The 21,530-nt window shown below is 34.6% G+C and overlaps 1 protein-coding gene across 1 annotated transcript; it reads right to left on the bottom strand.

Annotated features, from left to right (window-relative positions):
• Positions 1 to 590: 590 nt before the first annotated feature.
• Positions 591 to 20,911, bottom strand: LOC118195592 (uncharacterized). Its single transcript, XM_035366927.2, has 4 exons — positions 20,639 to 20,911; positions 15,862 to 15,960; positions 9,337 to 9,421; positions 591 to 3,875 (listed from the first exon to the last, which is right to left on the bottom strand). Exons 1-4 carry the CDS (start codon positions 20,666 to 20,668, stop codon positions 3,337 to 3,339), a joined length of 753 nt encoding a protein of 250 aa, XP_035222818.2. The 5' UTR covers positions 20,669 to 20,911; the 3' UTR covers positions 591 to 3,336.
• Between the last annotated feature and the right edge of the window lie 619 nt (positions 20,912 to 21,530).

Here is a 21,530-nt window from a genome sequence, read left to right as displayed (position 1 = left end):
TTTCTTCAGTTGCAAAATGTTTTATTGGAAAGCTAAAAAATCTTATTATTAAATATTGAATACAATATAACAATAATAAAACGTTTTAAGAAATACTTTAAGAAGAAATTAAATTAGTTATAAATTGTTTTGCATGCAAATGGTTTATATCTGTAGGCATTTATTTACCTGTAACCGAAATATACCATTTTCTGTATTACTCTGTCTTTGTAAAAAAGGGAAAGGTTCTCTGTAAACGCTGTTTCGCGAAAAGTTGCGCCTCCAAAAAATAATGCTACAAAATATGTGTAAACATAACAATTAAATTTTCATTTGCAGAATATCCATAGAGTAAGATTTCGATTCTTAAAATATGACTTGAGAAGTGCTCAGGATATCTGAGAATGAACATCCTCAGGACTGTTTCCCGGGACATTGCGACTTAAATAAGATATTCTGAGGATGTCTTGTGTTGTGGAGGTAAAGGAAAATCCCTTTTGGAGTGTTTTTGGTCAGATTGACGGTATGGCAGTGACCAAAACAGTATCGAATTACTATTGTATTCAAATAAACCTGGGACAGCATAAATGAGATTCACAATTAGACAAACGAGGCGCAATATTCATTTTATTATCATTAATGTCTGTATGTAAGTACATGATATTAACCCTGAGAATATAGTATTTTATACAATACACAAAATAATTCATACAGTAATTTGCATGTATTATTAACCCAGTTGGAAATCTTAGTGTAAACCACGAAAAACTGGATTTCTGTCGAGGTTCGATTGGACACTGGCGACTTGAAGCCTATTCATTTTTCAAGCAATTACAATCAGAACTTCTTTTTGAAAAAAAAAAAAAAAAAAGCATTCAGAATTCCTTTCTGATTCGATACTGATTGCTTTCTTTCTTACCATGGTATTATTGTTGCAGCGATCTAACCGCATAAATTCCCTGATTTATTGTCAAATACGCGAAAGAAAAGCTTCGTATTCTCATATAAATTGTGATGTGACGAACTGCATATTTTACTACTGTTATGCACTAAACGGAAGAGAGGTACGTCTTCGTGGAGGACTTTCTAAGGAAACTGGCTCGTACTAACACGTTACGACTGTTTCTGGCTCGTACTAACACGTTACACGTGAGGAAAACCACGGAAACGCCCAAGCAGTCAGTCCATTCGCGGGATTCGAATCTTGGACCGAACTACCAGTGTTCAGAGACTGTACCGCTCGGCCGCTAGTGACTACACATCGCATGCATTTTTAAAACTCATTTCGGATAATTTAAAATAACTGTCAATTGACTTAAATGCTAACACAGTTCATTGAGTATAAAATGCCTAAAATGTACTTAATTTGTAAGATTTCAGTTTCACTTACCCGTTATTTTATGTTAATTTTTTTTCTGTCCTTCTCTTTCGCATTTTCCTGCCAGAATGTGAATTTCTAGCTCTCGTGTATTCAAACGAAAGTTTTAAAGGATATAATCAGAGCGTATTCTGCCTTCTGAAGGCCAGGTTACTAAATTGATTCCCTTAAGAGCTGTGTTCTACGGCGCTGCGTTATTTCCGCCGTTAGGCTTATCACGATGACTCTAGGTCGGAGCCAACTTGCACGTTTCTGTATCTGTGTAGCCGTTGGCCTAACTTACATTTACTTAGTTAAGTCAAATTCATTATTTTTGATTTAAGCCATAAATGCTGGCTATTCTGTAAGCACGAGTGGTGCCGTCTGTTAACAATTAAGTTAAATAACTTAATTGTTACTTACATTTACTTAGTTAAGTCATTATTTTTGATTTAAGCCATGAATGCTGGCTATTCTTGACATTTACTTGACATTCAATGACATTTACTTAGTTAAGTCAAATTCATTATTTTTGATTTAAGCCATAAATGCTGGCTATTCTGTAAGCGCGAGTGGTGCCGTCTGTTAACAATTAAGTTAAATAAAAGAGTCTGTTACGTTCTTTCTCAGTCTCTGTGATACTTTACAAGACACAGTAGTAATTCACTTAAGTCTTAGAAATTTCTTACACTGAAATCTCCCAAAGAACCCGAGACTTTGTAAAGTTATAACTTTTTCTTATATAGGATGTCTCGTAACGACTTGAGTGTTGCAGAGTTTCGGCATAAAAGTATACAGCATTTCACTCAAAGTCCATCCTCCATAATAAGTCGTAATAATCTCCAAAATTTTAATATACCAATTATTGTAACTAAAAGGCTAGAATAATGGGGTTAATGGCTGGGCCGTTATTGCCGCCTCCAAATTTTAAAAAAAAAAAAAAAAGAAAAGAAAAAAAAAGTTCTCAATGATTAATAAAATTTTTATGTCACACTCGCTAAGTACTTACATATGGCAAATAGTATAAAAAGTATTTACATATGACAAGTACTTACAATGAATTTAATGAATTTAATGAATTTAAAATATTTAGGCATGGTATCCCCAGAATCCGGCCGCCCCTTATTTTCGCCGCCTGCATACTTTTACGCGCTGCACCGCCACTAGGAACGGCCCTGGTTAATGTTAATGGAAAGCTAAACTTTCATGCCTTTTGCAAATTCTCGATGTATAAACCCTTCATGGCAAGAACAAACGCATTCTCCCCACCGTGCATTCTTTTCAGTCAACATTCTCCTCACCTTTACCAAGTCTACTAATGACATCCTTGATACAGCGGTTTTCCGGCGCTAATAAATCTGGGTAAAATTAGAATCAAATCCCTTCCATTTTCAAAGCCATCTAATAGATAGCCTGCAAGTGGGTCTCAAGTGATCCAGCTTGTTTGGCTGCCTCGATTGCAGTGGCTGAGTACCATATAAATCGCTGAGTACCATACTCTGGCAACATTATGAACAGGTATTTGTGTAGCCCTTGTCCCAAAATTCAATGGGACTGGTGCAACGCCTGACTCCCCGTCTCTTATCTTTCACGTAGAACTAGCAAACTTCCCAAGTAGCACATGACGTAGCAAAGACGTTACTAGGACCACTTTGCAACCTCTTGGACCAGTCTGCAACGTCTTTGCTACGTTACTACTTGGGTTGAAGATAAGTGCAGGCAGTATTAGTTTGCTTTTCGCTAAAGAAAGGTCCTGTTCAGAATTTGTAAGGAACAGCACTGACTATTTGTCTTTCCTTTACCATCAACTACGTCGCCCTCTTCCTTTACGTTGTAGTCTAGAATTACATTAATCTCTCAATGGTCTAGGCATATGATCTCTATGGTGCTATGGTTGCCGTATAGAATTACATTAATCTCTCTGGTTCCAGTGACATTAACATATATTTATAGCTGGGTTAATAATGATGTTTATTTTATTATATGAGAAAAATCTAACTTCACCACGGTCTCCACATGGATTCATAATAGTTACGTTTGCGTTTATCTTTTCTCAAAGGTTCGTAATTAATATTTGCCTCCACAGTAATGGATGATTTGCTGTTGCTGCAAGGGAGTTCTGGACTGTATGGTGGCATGTCTAATTCATCGTCATCCGTTGAAGAATGAGAAAGCAACGACATTGATGTTTCGTTAGATGTTTCTGGATGTATTTTTTCTAAAAGCGCTGTTTCAAAACTGTCTGCATTAAAATGGTACAGTTTCGGCTTCACTTTTCTGCTGCAGACAGAAACCTCTGATGTGTTTTTTGAGTCTAAGGCGTTGGATTTTGAGTGGCTTGTAGCAGTACAGCTTTCTCCGACGAATCCAGATTTCAGTTTCTCTTCTAAATAAAGGTGGATGGAACTTTGCAGCAATTCGCTTGAGCCATTTGCGAAGTCGCTTTGCTGGAAGAAGTCTTGAACTTCTGACATACATAGTCTGTATCCTTTTTCGAAAAACCTACTGGAATTTCTTTCATCCAAAATTCCTAATTTTCCTAAAACCAAACAAATAAAATAAAATAAATAAATAACTAAAATAAAAATAAAATCTTTAAGGATTTAGATATCAAAGATCGCTCAAAAGGGCTCTTCTTAAGTTTAACATAGTTTATCAGTAGATAATATCCCTAGAGATGGCCCTGGCGGGGGGGGGGAGTTGTTAGCTTTAATCTGCTTTAAATCGATAATTTAAAATCTGCTTTAAATCAGATTTTAAAAGCTTGTTCACAATTCATAGCTCTAGAGATATTTAAAGATTTTGCAATAGCTTTGGGGGGTGGGAGCTGGATTTTCCTAAAAATATGAGATGTGAATTAGATTTAATAAGAGCTGTATTACCTTTGTTGGGTATGTATTTTTTACCTTTTTTCCAAGTCAGATGTAAACTTTGACGTTTCTTTCCTTCCATATTAATTATGTCGCCATATCGCCTATTTTATGTGTAGAAATATTAAAATCATACTTTCCATATCTTTTTTTAATAATTGAATAACAGTATTTCTCTTCGGACAGCGCAAAAATATAGGCTTCGATCCGTTGTTTATTTTTCAGCGACATTTGAAAGAAAATAATGTTTTCAATGCTGCAGACGATAATTAAAACCCTTTTTAAGATTCTAGCTATATTAAATTTATTTTGAAGGCTAGATCTTGACTTGAACTGCGAAGCAACTATTCAATAAGTTCAACTTGTATCAGTAACAACATATAAAAAGGGTAAAAGGACCATTTTATTGAACTCAAGAACGGTTGGCACTCCTGCTGTTTACAGGGCTTCGCCAATACTTTTGGCGGCAACACAAAACAGAAAACCTTAAATTAAAACTAATCCCAAGTTGAATAATCAACTAAAATAAAAATAAAAAAATTTAACGCCCAAATTTGTGGGCTAAATAATCAGGAGCTGCACAGAGATATTTAAACCGGTAGTTGGCTCTCGGCCCTACCACCGACGTAGACTATACGGCAATTAATACGCACAGCCGTAAAATAGCAAGCTTAACTAGCACAGAAACAATGTGGTCGAAAGGCAGAACACGCTCTGAACAACCTCTGAAGTAACTCAGACGCCAGCTTAAACAGCTTTCTACACTACTTTGCAGTGCGCGAATTTTATATTACGCCATCGTTTTCTAACGGTTTGTGTGTTACCTTTATTTATTAAATATCATGTTCATCGGACACATAACACATAAAATTCAGTTCAACTGCAATATCACGTAATATTTGAAAACAGCATATCTTTAAAATTTCCGATACACAGTGTCGAGCGCTGGAGATAAAAATGTCTTTTTCCTCAGTGGCAGTGTTGCCATGGCTGGCTTTGAAATCGTTGAGTTTGTTTATCAAAAATTCGTTAAATCTTTGCAAAATTTGAAATATTAAAGGTTTACAAAATTCGGCCTTCACAGTGCCCATGTTCGGTTGGAAGACTACGTTATTCAAAATTACATGGCTCTAAGCACCGTTGGTTTTCCACAATGCGAGAAACATTCATGTATTCGTGCAGATTCTTCATTATTTAGTTTCTTTAAATATAATACATGGTGATAATATTTGGTGGCAACAGTTTGAAAAGTGAATCGATACAAAATGCCGTTTTGAAATTAATAGCCCTTCTCGGCTAACGCCCAAATTTGTGGGCTAAAAATCCCACAAATTTATTTGCTTATTTCTGAAAGACAAATTCGTATATTATTAAATCTTAAGGGAAAGCTATTTTGAAGGAAAGTCAAAGAAATACTGTTATTCAATTATTTTTTCAGATATTTGTATCATTATTATATAAGAAATTAATAATGAAAGAATTTTTCTCAGAGATTACGCATTATGTTCCTCCCTGATACATTTCTTAAAAGTTAGGTTAAGTAAGTTATTTTGTTACGTCAAAATGTTCAAGCGCTACCTGTCTCGCTCCCCTTGTTTTTAAAAAAATTCCTTCATTACTTACGTTTCATGGTGAAGTAACGTAACTCTTATGCATACATGTCATTTTGTCGTCGGATATTGATTCCAGAACGGGATTAGTCAAATGGAATGCCAAAATAGTGATAGGGAGTCTGTTGCCCAGATGCCAGTTTTGGAGATGACAGAGGTGTTTACAAGTGTACAATGTCTTCGCGTATGGGGACACTTAAAATGCTGTCAAGCCGTAAGTCTTATGCAGAGGTTGGTGGAAAAGGGCAAGGTGTATGGGACATTCTTGGATCCGTTCCCTTTGGGAATTCTCGTTCAAAATTGGGCAAATTCGAAATGTCCGAGGTCTAAACTAATGTTAGGCACAGCTCTTGTGTGTTGTCCACAATAAAATTCGTAGACGTGATCTGATATTACTGTCATAGAAATGATAAGTCACAACAACACATACGCAACAAATCTGAAATGTTGTTTGAAGGAATATGTAAGCTTGTATAGACCACTGAGCATTTTATTTCAGAGCAGAAGATATGAAAAATGTGCAATGTTCTCGCGGGGTCTCGAATTCCGGATTTTCGATGTCAGCCGGGCGTGATTTTCTATTACATTACGTAGCCATGCGGTATGGAAAGAGAAAATACCTTACCTCTCCGCGACTTGTGTGAAGGGGACCCAGCCGTCAAATACTGGCGGTGACAAATTATCGTCCATTACCTGCCACGTCACAAGCAGTGACGTCAGGAGATTTTCTGTTATATATGGTTTCAAACAAGCACTAGGTGGCACGGGCAATACCGTTAGGGAAGAAGGACAATGAATGAGATGTTGCCAAGTACATAGCCTATTTTGGACGTTGAATGTAATACACATATAAAGGTTGAAAAGACCAGAATACGAATCTTTTCTTTGCATACTAGAAAACTCGTTCATTCCTAAATGTCATGAGTGGTCAGATCCAACTACAAAGTCAAACAAATCACCAAAATCTAATGTGATCTGTGCAAGTGAATCTAACATTAAGCATAGTCAGATTTTACTCTGTTCAGCAGTGATTAAAGTTCAGAATGCAAAGCAAGGGTTAATAAAATACAGATGCATGTTGGATACTTAAAGTCAAAGGTCAGTGTGCAGAAAGACTTGGTTTGAGCGGGTAATATAGTAGTTCAATTTCAGTTTCAGGCTTAGGCACTTTTAGTCACTGTCAGTAATGGAGAATTAGATTTATTGTTTACTCCCCATTTTAATAGTGACTTTGTAGAGGTATTATTTTTTTTTGGGGGGGGGAGCAAGACACGTGAAAAATGTGCTATGTCCTCGCCGGGACTCAAGCCTAGATCTCTCGAATACACGACGAGTGTGCTACCGTTACACCACGAAGGCATGTTAGAAGGAAGGATAAAATCCTTGTATACTCCCACTTTTTAAAGGATGACTGGGGATTAGGGGCCCAGTCGTCAAAATCCTGGTGGTAACGAATTATTCTCCACTACCCTTTTAGTTCGGGCGCCAGTTGTAGTGGTCATTAGGTTTTTTAGTCAAGTCATTAGGTTGTTTTTTTTTTTTTTTTATTCATAAGATGTGAAAAATGTGTAGTGCCCTCGCCGGAACTGGAACCTAGACCTTTCGAATATGCGTCGAGTGCGCTATCATTATACTACAAAGGCATGCTGGAAAGAGGGAGATTCAAAAAAAAAAATTCAGCTGCTGCCTTCGCTATAGAAAATATCAGCAACATACTCCCCTTAAATCTAGTAGTTTCGATGAAAAGAAAAGGAAAGATACATGGTAAGCAATAAATTTATATTGTTTGATCAAAGTGAGCTATTGCCAAAGGTTCTGATTTGAAAAAAAAATGTATGCACAAATGAATAATATGGGACTCACAGAAAGCGAGATTCAAATAATGATAAAAACTACTGAAAATCACCTTCGACTTTAAATAAAAGCTTGACTACTGACTGAAGAAGCTGAAGCAAAGCTATGCGCTGTACAGAAAGAAATTCCGTTACTGAAAGAAAAATGAAGTGTTCTTTAATCAAATTCTGATCGTTTCGGACCTGAAGAAAGAGATGCACTTCCTATATTTAAAACGAAATACTCATAGGAATGGAAAATAAGAAGATAGTTTAATTTTGAATGCGCGCTGAAGTTGTTAATTTTAGTCGTTATTTACCTCTGGTGGAAAAAATATATAAGTATTTACTGTTGCTTTCACGTTTAGTTAGGGCGACGCTCTCGAGTCAAAAATCACGACGCTCTTATCGTGATCCAGATTCCGGAATTCTCGATTGCCAATCGGACGTGCTTTCACGAAGGTACGGGGTAAGGAAAGAGAAAATATCATATAAGTCATATAAATTAACAGGATTTGTAAAGTTTTCCAATTCTGCAAATCCTTTATTGAAATATAAATTAACAGTAAATGATAATATAAGTAAATGATATAAATGTACTTCTCCTTTTGAAATAAATCTTTTCAAATGAAATAAGCCGCCCAACCGGGATAGTGCTTAGTGACCGAAGGGCCAGTATTCAAATCATGAAGAAGGCATGGATGTTTCTAAATGTATAGTGTCTGTGCGGCATGGGGCGCATTAAATATGAGGAAAGCCGAAAGTCCTCTCGAGAGCAATATTCAGGTTTGTTTAAATTATACAGAATTATACCAAACATAATTTTTCCATAAAGGATTAACTGTGTGGAACGCGATATTTCCGTGGGCGCAATGTATTAATGACATAACCCCCAGCGTTCAGCAAGAGTTTATTGTTTAGAATTTTTTTTTAAATAGTTGCATTAGAAAATCTTTATTATAAAATTATATTAATTATTTATCGTTCTACACAAAGAATCCATCTTCATATTGCTAAAATTCATTTTATTATATCAATGGAAAAGAGATTATTCTAATTTTTTTTTAAATAAATAAATATGTGGAGTCATTTGGCTTATTTTAGAACAGGAAACATGAAAAATCAGAGATGCTTTCACCGAGATTCGAACTCCAGACATACTGAGGCGAATGTGCTTCCAGTTTCATCACGGTTTGGTTTGGTTTAGTTTATTTAATTACGCCAAACACGCGAGAGCTATCTGTCTCAGGGTAGGGATGCCTTCTTGGAGGACTTTCTAAGGGAAAAAGACGTTACACATGATGCAAACCACGAAAACATCCATGCAGCCAGCTCGTTCACCTGGAATAGAACCCAGGTCAGAACCACCAATGCTGAGCGACTTTACCACTCGGCCGCAGGTGGGCCCAATTATATCACGGACAGCATGCGATACTCGAGGAGAAAATTTATTACAAATAATTGCAAGCATGTATTGGCAACAGCTTCTTTTATTCCAAGAGCTAAAGTTTTCCACAACATATATAAAATAACACCTCTTTCGAGTTTTAAAAATCACAGTGTTTTCAACTCCCACAGCATCATTTACTTATTGAAAGGAGAGATAAAAGAAGCTAAACATTTACTGTTATATTTTATACGTATGAAATGTAATATAAAACACTAAACTGAAGAACATTTTAACTTACCTGATTTTAATTTTTCGTGAATCTTCTTCAAGTAATTGACAGTCATTTCTAAAATGTCAGCTTTCTCCATCCTGTTAATACGCTTCTGCAAAACAAAATTGTTTGTGGAAAAAATAAATAATCTTAACATGTGCTTAAAAAATTATTTTAACTGAGAATCACACGAGAATAATTTAAAGAGTAAACAAAAAGCGTTTTAAGAACAGCCATATAAGCTGAAATTAAATATTCGTGATTATGAAATCCTTGCCCCCCTCAACCCTCCAACGACTAGACGTATGAACTGGTCAAGCACGTATGAGAAAATTAGTAGCATGTATTTTACATTTAGCGAAAATATAGAAAATGTATTCTTGTTTACTATTGTTTATTATTCTTGTTTATTACTATTATAAATTCTTGTTTTTTATTGCATCACTGAGAGTTTCCGTTTTTTTTTTTTTTTCTTTTTTTTTTTTCTTTTTTTTTTTTTTTTTTTTGTCGTGACCCCACTAGCGACCTAGAGTAACTTCTCCGAACACTGGTATTTTATTCTGGGTTCGAATCCAGGTGAACGGACTTTCTGCATGATGTAACGTGGACACTTGTGAGTTTCCCTTGGAGAGTTCTCCACGTAGGCATCCCTTCCCTTAGGCAGATAGCCCTACAGTGCTTTGCCTTAATCTAATAAACCAGCAAATTAATTTTTATGATACGAGAATCACACATTTTTAACTGCGCTTTAAATTATTGAGTCCCACCTTCTTGGAAAGAATACGCAAAAGTCATGACAATGAACGGTTTTGGTTTGGCTACCTGCCTTAAGGTTATCTGCCTTTGGTTCGAGGCTATCTGCCTTAAGGGAGGGATGCCTTCGTGGAGGACTATCTAAGGGAAACTGGCTCGTATACACGTTGCACATGAGGGGGTAAAACCACGAAAACGCCCATGCAGCCTGCCCGTTCGCGGGATTCGAACCTCGGACCGAACTACCAGCGTTCAGCGACGTTTCCGCTCGGCCGCTGGTGGGCTAACAATGGACGGAGCTAAGCGAATTATCGCTATGTCCAGTAAGGAAATAGAGAACGTAAGAATGGTGTAAAAGATCCTTTTACTCCGAACTCAAAATAATTTAACAACAATTCCATCTGGCGCTTAAAACCCAGCCAGCATTTATGATGTAACTCAAAAGTTAGAAATTCAGATTAACTAAATTAAAGCTTAAGATAACTCAAAAGGTACACACAAGTTACCTCAAATTTATACGGGCTTGACAAACACTATTGGCAACAATAAAGCAACACCGAAAACAAACTGTTCTCATAGTTTTTATACTAGGGTTTCAGTAGCAGAACACGCTTTTGGCTAAACGAATCTAATGTCCCTTTAAGTACTGTATCTTTCTACCTCATTTGAATACGCGTGAACTAAAATTAGCATTCTGGCAGAAAAACGGAGAGGGTGAATGTTAGTAAAGCTGCCATAAAATAACTGTTTAGAGGAAATAAATAATAATGGGTATAAAATTACAACATAATCGGTATAAAATGTTGCTAAATGGGAATCTAGGAATCGGAAGAACATACAAAATTTGAAATCCCGTAATTAAAAAAAAATTTTTATTATTTAAAAATACCAAAAACATGAATTTGTGCATCATTTAAAACACTTTTATAGTAAAGGTTATAAGGTTTATCCTAATTTTATAACAGTTATGCTTTAAGCTCCGTTTTTATCTCCCCGATTTCAGCTTACAAATCCTTACCAGAATGTGTTTTTAGAATCGCGTTAAATGCAAATGAGAAGGAGTAGTACTTAAGTCGAAGTTACGCTGAACTCGAGAGAGAGAAACAGAGTTTCTGACTAGCGCGCGTTGGCCTTTTGGCCATGTCTGTCTAAACTGTTACTACGCTCGGCCGTATTACGGACCCTTGATAGCTTCGCTAGCTAATTCGATATTTAGGGGCCAACTACTTAGAATTGTGTTAGCTTCGGCTACATCTCTTTAGTTAGTCATTAGTCAACAAGGAAGGGGGGAGTAAAACATCAAAGTTTGGCTTCAAGTGGAAAAGTTTTTCCAAACACATATCCAAGGAAAAAACGGAATATTTCGAATATTGCATATAAAGATAAGAGGCCCTAAGCCTTTAAAAGGTTTTGAAGCTCCCACATATGCTTACGTCTGCCCCTATTTATTTCTCGCTCGTCTTGGTTTAGCTGCACCAGCCCGTCATAAAGTGTAGGGTTTTGGGTGCTCTTTTGTAGAAGAGCTTTTGTAAAACTGTAGGATTTCTGCTAGCTCTTTTGCAAACTATATGGTTCTGCTTGCTGTTTTGTAAATTTGTAGGATTCTGCTTTTCTGTAGAAAAGCTTTTGTAAAAGTGTAGGATTCTCCTTGATCTTTTTCCGAAGAGTTTTTGTAAAAGTGTAGAGTTCTGCTTGCTTTTTTGCTGAAGAGTTTTTGTAAAAGTGTAGGGTTCTCTTTGCTCTTTTGCCGAAGAGTTTTTGTAAAAGTGTAGGGTTCTGCTTGTTCTTTTGTAGAAGAGCTTTTTTTAACTTTTCGTAAAACCAGGGTTCTGCTTGCTCTTTTGTAGAAAAGCTTTTGTAAAACTGTACGTTCCTGCTTGCTTTTTTGTAGAAAAGCTTTTGTAAAACTGTACGTTTCTGCTTGCTCTTTTGTAGAAGCTTAAATCAATGTCTTTCAGACCCTCTAGACAGACAAGCGAGTTATCACTCTAGTCTGAAGCAGATGACAAAGTCTTAAATTCAAGTTTAAGTAACATAATCTGAAACTACACTCAAAATAGTCTACTTAAGTAATGGATATCACGTTTCTAAAGTCGGCTAGCAAAAATGGCTAAAGCCGGAATAAACTCTAGTACAGTTGACGACAGGATGTTAACTCCAAACGAGGCTGCCAGAAACTGTAATTTTAATACATTCAAAACCTCGGCTTAAATACTCTACAATTAATTTGCATTGTGGTGAGGACTACGGAAAGACAAAGTTATAGCAAAATTTTCAAACCATAATTATTGATTAATTAATATAAAATCCTACAAAACTGGCAACAGAAATTTTTTGGTGCTCTTTCTTGGAGTTCCTAATGACCTTTCTGTGGTGCTGCTTTCTTTGGTGGGTTAAACTGGTACTTATTTTACTTAATGGTTTATCCAGCTCTGTTTAAGGATTGTGTGCTGAAAATTAAAAAAAAATAAAATAAAATAAAATAAAAATCCCGAGACTTATTTTGTTCTGATAATCACTTTATTGCGATGGGATGGAACCGAACCAGCGACATATCGAGGGATGTCTATGCTACGTTGGTGGTTCGGTTTTATGTACTACTTACTTAACACAATGTAATGTTTAATGATTGACAGAAATTTTCGGTCGTTTTTTGCTCGTAAGGAGAAAGATAATCAATCCTGTTAAAAGCCAATTAGAAGCCATCGAATTACTATCCAACTGAAACACATAAAACGACCGCAATTACATCAATTGTGCTTCTTTATTAGATAAACAAGTATCTGAGAACATCACGAATAAACGACATAAAAGCAAACCAGCAATTAATGGACCACAAATCTTGGATTCCGTTTGTAATAGGAAGCTATTGATTCCTAATCCAGAGTACTGTAAAAATAAATTATATATCTCTTTAAGATCGATTAATGATGATTCGGTGTCATAAAATTCTTTGATAACAATTTTAAGCTTACTGTAGCTTAAACCTGAATTCAGTCGATTGAGTTGAATGTACTGAGTTTCGAATTCTTCAATATGTAAATTACACTGGCCTGTTAGAACGTTTCTGAAGAATTTAGCTGCTGCTAAAGCAATTTTAGACGTAAAATATAAAACATCTCATCAGAAATTATCTAGCACTTACCACATTTTCATAAATATGATTCCTTTTATTATATCTGAGATAGGTTAACATATGTCTACTGTTATTCACGAAGCAGAATTTAAATTCATTTCATAGAAATTTTTTTGAACAAAAGTAGATACCTAAACAGTACAGAAAGAACTTATTTTTCATTTCATTATATATTTTAATCTTTTAAATAACTATATTTTTTAAAACTTTTAAATTGAAATGATTAACAGTTTTTACAGCACCACTTAAGCAAGTTTCAACACCACTTTTGCAGTGATTGCTGTACATATATTCATTACAGTATGGTAAATTTGTAAACTGTATTAGGTTTTTCGAAGAAAGATAAATGAAAAAGGAGCTATGCCCTCGCGAGTATCCGAACTCAGGACCTTCCGATTGTTATCCGAAAGTGTTAAACTAACATCATGAAGGTGCACTGTGAGGATGCGCAAGATGCCTTGTATAGTGTTCTTTATCGGTGGAAATTTTAACTAAATATTTACTGCCTCTTCCCCAAAAAAGTTCCGCTTCCTTCAATTTGAAGCAAACCTAGCACCGTATATTTATAATTTTTTGTAATCTTTAAGAATTTTTAGCACCCCACTGACCATGTTATCCTGTACAGTGATGACTCACTGAAACGTTATTAACACGTTTCAAATGGCTGGAATTATGTCTAACTGGACGTATACCAAATTAACTTTTCCAGTAAGAAATAATAAAAAGTAAGTAATCTTTTCTTATAAAAAGTCTTATTATAATTATAATATACATTAATATTAAAATATAAATGTAATATACTAAAATATAATGTACTAATGTAATACTAAAATATAATGTAGTAAAATATAAATACATACTGTACGCAAATGAAATACTCAGCATTAATGTTTTTCTGTTATCCTTATCAAAAGCAATTTCTCAAACGTCTTAATTTTCTCTCGACGTCTCTGATCCTTGCTTGGTAATGGGATTTCACTCCTATTGTTGTTGTTGTTGCTTATGATTACTTGTCTGACGTAGTCAGCCCAAGCTCACGAAATTCCTCGTGGCATGGAGCGCTGGATTACGCCTGCCGTTGGCAACAGCCTTGAGCACCATTCAGGTGACAGCGTGATTTAGCTCAGTTCCACCGCCAATTTTGATGGAGAGCACCCCGGGGGGGGGGAAGACGGATTCGAGAGTCTCCCACCCCTCTCCCCTTCCAACAAAACCACATGAGAGGACTTTGGGCTCGCCGCATATTTAGAGCGCCGCCATGCCGCAACGACACTATACATTTACACACATCCGCGCTTTCTCCGAGATTCGAACCCTGGCCTTTCCGTACAGCAGTCAACGAGTTTAATAGCGTTTTTAGTTTAATTTTCTCACGAAGCGTGGGTTGATTACTTTTAAGGAATTTTCTACCTCCTTCCAGCATGCCTTCGTGGTGCAACGGTATCACACACGGCGCGTATTCGAGAGGTCCAGTTTCGAGTCCCGGCGAGGCCATTGCAGATTTTTCATGTCGCCTGCATTCAAAAAATCCTAATGAGTCCATAGTGGCGCCGAACTAAAAGGTGGTGGATGATGATTCTTCACCGCCAGGATTTCGCGATTGGATACCCTAATCCCATATCGCCAGGGCTTAATTTCAAAGATTAGAAGTGCTGGAGCCCTATGGAAGACCGTCAGCAAAGAGGAACAAGAGTAAATAAATAAATAAAATGACTATTAAACTCATTAATAATTTTAAAATTAAATAGTTAATTATTATCAAATTAATTAATAGCTATTTAATTAATGTTTATAAATTGTTATTTAATCTATAATTATTATATAATTAATTATAATTTAGTTGATAATTATTTAATTATAATTTAATTGGTAATTATTAGATAATTAATTATTAATTATTGAAATGATTAAAGAATTAAAATTAAATAAAATGTAAAGAGATAAATTGAAATTTAATAAGCGAATTTTAATATAATTTTATTGTTAAAATGAAATTTTCGAGATAAAATTAGAAATTTTATCCAGTTACATAAAAGAAGTACCGCAGCCTTCTTATTCAGGGCTCCGGTGCGTTCCGGCTAGAATTATGATATACTGCAAAAACTAAGAAGCATCGGAGCCGATATCCGGCACAATTTAAGTACTGCCAATCGCCGTTTTAAGGGGGGGGAGAGTATATAAGGCAGCAGGAAGCGGATGGTAGCAGCAGCCCGAAGGTATTTTCTCCCTCCTCCCAGCGTACCTTTGTGGCGTAACGGTAACGCACTGGGCGAGTATTCGAGACGTCCAGGTTCGAGTCCTGGCGAGGGTACTGCACAGTTTCCCCTCTCCTGCTTCAAAGAAAAACCTAATGACTTTATACATCCTGAATAGCACCAATCGGCATACTGAGGCTCATGGGCACATGAGTTGTAACATTGTCTGGAAAGAAGTAAAGCAAGGGTAGTGCTCGCAGCCATCACACAACGAACTCGAGTCGTATTCGAAACAAATATCGTATCTACCTACCAAAAATCATCGCGTCTAGAGAAGGCTTATATCAAGTTGGACATATTTCAAAGCGAATCTATACCAAGGCACCACCGTACATTCAAATTGAAATTCATTGCAGAGAAAGGAACATAACTAAGTGTATATCAATTAGTAACACAGGATCTTCTTACCTCTTCTAATTCGCTGCTTGGTACAACAATATCCTTCAACATCGCTAAACTGGAGTTGATGCGAGCTCTCCGTCTTTTCTCTATCAGTGGCTTTCTAACCTGCAATTTAAAAGAAATGCATTATTCATACATTACTTCTCAACTAGGTACAGAAATAAAGTATGTTGAATTGCTATTTAATCATAACGATCTAATTTGTGTAACATATTATATCGGAACCATGTTATTTATTAAAATTACTAAAATATATCTTTATTGTTTTCACATATTATTTAAAGAGAAGCTAGTATAAGAACTGGGTATTAAAATCGATTTTTTCCCCTAAACAGCTTTTTGTAGATTCTAAGGCAGTAAATGATAATAGTTTACAATACAGCTTTTCGGTATTCGTAACCTACGGAAAGTTTTTCTTCAATTTTTTGACTTATCTACACCAATTCTGCAACTAGTTTAGTATGCAACTTTTTTTAATTTTCGCCAATAACATCCCTCCCAAGAAAAACGTATTCTAATTTTTTGCTGGAAAAATGTCCGGAACTTACTATTTCAAACTCGCGATTTTCAATGATCGGTTGTAATAATAATTAAAAATGTTATAAAAGTGCCAGTTCAGATAGTTATAAAATGCATTTCTTCCTCTGGGAGTTTAACTGAAATGCTAATTCTTATTCGTAAAAATAAAATTCGCTATTATTTAATTTAATTTTTAAAAGCATGTGCATATAATCTTTTTATGTTATTCTGCATGATCTTTGAATAAGAGAAAGAATTAGCATTTTATTCTTTTCAAATAACAATAATATAATTAGCTTCCAATCGACTGAAGGAAAAATAATCAGGCAAAGTCTAAAAAGTAAAGGTTATGTAAACTTTTTTTTTTTTTTTTTTGCAAAACAATGAAAAATTACTATCACAAAACATTAGCGTAAAACAAAACTGTGCATGGAAATTACAAAAAAGAAAAGAAAAGTGTGTGGAATAGAGGTAAAGATAGCAGCTAGTATCTGCTACTTGAATTCCATCAAAAAAACAAAACGTTCTAACCGTTTCTCTAACGTTCTTCATTTTTATGCGAGTTTGAATTCATTGATTAAGTTCTTTCGAAAATATTGATCTTAAATGGCATTCATAACTTAGTTTCTTTACTATTACTAATAAACGATTCTTTACTATTATTAATACACGATTAAATTATTGATTAATAAACGATTTCCAATGATATTAATTCTTCCGTTGTTACAGACCTTTGATCAACAATGATGAATGTACAGATAAAATATTATGAGTTATTTGTCTGTTAATTAAAATATAACTCTGTATTTTTAACTCCACTCTGATAAACCATGATTTTTGAGTTAATTGCTACTAATTATTAATACTGGATACCATTATTAATTATGAATTATTCCATTATGAGTTAATTATTCATTACTGTAATTACTTATTCACGCTTTTACAATGAGACCATTACCATTATTAATTATTAATATTTGTAATAATACTGATGATTCTCTGTAGTTGACTTGATTAACAACACGAACAATATGACAGTTAAACATATCAGTTTAAGGAATTTTTCTTATCACCAGTTTCCCATATACTATATTCAATAACACAAAACAAGATTTCTCGCCCCTTCTCGACTTCTCACTCTTCGCTCTTCCTTAATCCATTCTGCTATTACAATCCGACTAACATTAGGCAATGGAAAGAAATTCTTTGTAATTTAGTAACTATTCCCCACGAGTTATAATAAGGTAGTTAAAAACAATGAAAAACGTAAATACTTTGACATCATTAACCATTATTCTCTTTGAAACCGTTGAATTTGTGAAACAAAAATTCTTTAAAGTTTCACTAAATTTTCACAAAATTTGAAATAGATAATTCAAAACAAATTCGAAAATTGAAATGATAATTGAATGATAATTGAAATGATAATTGAAATGATAATTCATAACAAATTCGAAAGTCAAAATTCGGACTGCCAAGTTCCCATGTTCAGTTGGAGGATTGATTACGTTATTCGAAATTGCATGGCTCTAGGTACCATTGTGTTTCTCCAATGCGAGAAACATTAATGCATTCATGCAGATTCTTTATTATTATCTGTTTTCTTTAAATATGATACACGGCGATAATACTTGGAGGCAAGAGTTTGAAAAGTGAGTCACGCAGAAAGTGAAACGACCCAAAATGCCGTTTGGAGACTAATAGCCCTTTGGGTCTAACGCCTTTCGGGCTAATAAAAAGTAACAAAATAATGATAACTCAATAATCTAAATTGAGAAAGAAATTTCAAAAAGCAGATATTTATCTCTTTAGTCCGAAAATGTTCAGAAAATATTCGTAACCAAAGTAAAGACAGGTGCCTAAAGTATCTTCCTCTGCTGGACATGATGGATGCAGTCATGAACATAATTAACATCCTTATCGCCGGTACCACAGCTATGCAAAACACTCGAAGCAAGTCCAAATTGCTCTAAATAGCGCTTAAAATTGCCATGTCCAGTCAAAAATTGAGTTGCTTTAAAAATCCGTTGAAAACTGATCCCTGTGAAAAATTGCAGGAAAAAAACACCCTTTGGTCTGTTGTGCTTTTAGTGAAGACAGATATTCTCTGATCCAAATACAGATAGCATCATTTCTATAAAAGCTCTTCCAATGAGAAACAGGAACACTGAAATTTAAATCAATGTGACGTTTCGTGGCTAGTTTTACTACAGCATCAGCTCTCTAATTTCATAGTTTTAGATCTCAGTTTGTTTACAAGTAAGGGGATATAGTATTTCTTGAATCGGAAGAATAAAAATGCATTTCTTTTCTAATAAAACTGTAGGTGAATAAAAATATATTTGAACTTGTTGACCGCTTTTGTAATATAACGCTCCTTGCTACAAATTCTCTAATGTTATTAAAAAAAATAGTTTTGAAAGAGTCAAAAAATGGCAGGTTTTGAAGGACATTGAAAAATGCTTCAAAGAATAAAAATTCGTCTTTTTTAATATTTTTTTTGGGGGGGGGGCGAGAGAAAATTGTTGTAGAATAACAAATGCTTTGTAATTTAATAATATTACTTGAGGCTGTACTAAGTCTTTTTCTTTCCTCAACAGCATCTAAGACAGTTAACAATAGATAAGAATAAAACTAGAAATCAGTTACATTCTCTTCTGATGAATGAACTACATTTGATAAAAGAAAAATTAAAATAATCTTCAATTGCATGTTTTATTTCTTTATTAATTCATTTCTGAATCTATGTACATATAAATAGCATTTTAAGCAACTCAAAAATAAATGTTTTATTATTTTCATTAAAATTAGATTTAAATGAGTCATTAAATTAATACACATGAGTCATTAAATTATACAGTACCCACCGATTATTAAAATCACTTTCGCTTCGACCATACCTGAGTTTCTTAAGCGGCTGAATTTAAAACAGGGTGATTTCAGTCTTGCAAATTATGATGTCAATTTTAAGCATATCTAACAACGGTAAGACAGTAACTAACAATCAATAACTAAAATAATAATTGAAAAAAGTAAAATATGAAAGCTTTCAGATTTTATATTACGTTCAAATGGGCGTTTTTATTTTTTTCATTTACAGGCACATATTAAGTGCTCTCCAAACGTACACTTCTGCGCACGTTTAGAGAGCATTTGGTCTACCGTCACACTATGCTAAAAACATTTAAAAACAGCGTATCTTTAGAATTACCGACAGACAGTCTTGCGACGCGATGGAAATAAAAATATTTTATTCCCTACAGTGTTGCCATCGCTCGCTTTGAAATTATTGAGTTTTTTAATCAAAAATTCGTTACAAAGTTTTGCAAAATATGAAATAGACAATAAAGCAAATTCCAAATTGAGGCTCCCAGGTGTCCATGTCCGAGTGAAGGACTAGGTTATTCACAATTGGATGGCTCTAGGTACCGTTGTTTTATCACAGTGCGGGAAACGCACATACATTCATGCAAATTCTTTATTATTTAATTTCTTTAAATATTGCACAGAGCAATAATATTAAGTGGCAAGAATTTGAAAAGTGATTCGGGCACTTTAAATGATTCGATGCAAAATGCCGTTTCGAGACTAATAGCTCTTCTGGGCTAGAAATTAAATTATTAACGCAATTTTGAAAACTATTTACGCAATTATTTATTAAAATATTTACGCGATTTTGAAAACTGTTTACGCAATTTTGAAAGATTAAAAAAGATTTTTATAAAAATTCAGGAACCAAAGTTTAGTTCCTAGAAATTTAAACGAAATAAACGGCCGATTTTATTAACCAGTGCGTTTAATTAGCGTCGAAAAATATATTAATTAAAAAATGTATTCGCTAAATAATAAACACACATTGATAAATTAATACACATGTTAAGTGTTAATAAACTCGCAAATGTGACTTCCATTATGATAGTTGACAAATGAAGTTTATTATTGCTGACTACAATGAAATGATTTTTGACACTTTCTTTTGATATTTATTAAATTAGCGATTTGTACCGAGTTAATTTACAATTGGAGATGATAATAATGCAAAATACTCTAAACAAAAATGACACAAAGCGAATAAAAATATAGTTTCCCTCTTTTAGAATTAGTTAATTTTCTGGCGTAACTTAGCACCAAATGTTGTTACTGATACTCTCCGAGTAGTTTAAAAAAACATAGATGATTAAAATTGCAAAAGAATTGTTTTCAATGCATAAAGCAAAAAAAAAAGCTTCTAAATTAAATTTTTACTCCAAATTATTCTACTTACCCTTCTCGTCAACGAATAATTCGTGTCCATATTTGCTTAACGGAAACCAATGGATTGCTGAAAATTCAGGTGCGTCAAAATACTCAGACCACCAAAAAATGCACAGAAGCACACGTGACCGTGTTCCTTACACGTTTGATGCCGCGGCGCGTGCACATCCCATTTGTTCGGGGTCCTGCTACTGAAAAGAACGCCCCTTCTTCCCCCACGCTGGACTCCCCCTCTGAAAGGAATACCTGTTTTCGTGCTGGGAGGTTTCATACTGCCCTCCGGCCTTCGATTATTGATACCGTAACAGGCAAATTAAGATACTGTCTTCTACCAGCGGTAATTATGAAAAAGAATGAAATTACTTTGGCCAATCAGGTTTCCGTTTACGAAACAGAGAATTTCGAATATGATGTAAATTAATGAAATAGTTTTCTTAACAGTTATGTTAGTTGTCCAGCTTCTGTGCATGATTTAGCGTATTTACTCGTGTATTTTCCCCCTCATTTTTACTAATTTATTGTCCGAAAACCGAGAGGAGAAAATTGTGCGAATAATTTAATTTGCGAAGAAAGCGGTTACAGAAAGAGCATAATGTTTCGAATTTTTGTATATACGTAAATAATTTTAGTAGAGTTTTTTTTTTTTTTTTTTTTAATTTTTTTTTTTTTTTTTTTTTTTTTTTTTTTTATGCTTGAAATTGTAGCATTTTTAGTTTACTTTAACATGAAGTGCTTGAAAAAGAAGATGCTCTACCGGAAAAACAAATGACAGGGGGCAAGTCTACTTAACATTGAGTAAATACAGTGGATGGACAAAAATATGGAAACATCTTGTGAAATGCATGTTTGAAAAGAAAGATTGATTTTAATGAAATATGTAGGTGGCGCTAGCGTTTTTGACT

The sequence above is a fragment of the Stegodyphus dumicola genome, chromosome 8 (genome assembly GCF_044657685.1).
Source record: "Stegodyphus dumicola isolate Sdum_Otavi_A_Nest chromosome 8, ASM4465768v1".
Lineage (NCBI taxonomy): Eukaryota > Metazoa > Arthropoda > Arachnida > Araneae > Eresidae > Stegodyphus > Stegodyphus dumicola.
The sequence above is the reverse complement of the archived record's forward strand: the minus strand, read 5'-3'. Positions and strand labels throughout refer to the sequence as shown.

Coding starts and splice junctions, on each gene's coding strand:
- LOC118195592 (XM_035366927.2), bottom strand. CDS start 20,668: ATGGACACGAATTATTCGTTGACGAGAAGG. Junction 15,961..20,638: donor ATTATTCGTTGACGAGAAGG/GTAAGTAGAATA, acceptor TTTAAATTGCAG/GTTAGAAAGCCACTGATAGA. Junction 3,876..9,336: donor TCACGAAAAATTAAAATCAG/GTAAGTTAAAAT, acceptor GTTTGGTTTTAG/GAAAATTAGGAATTTTGGAT.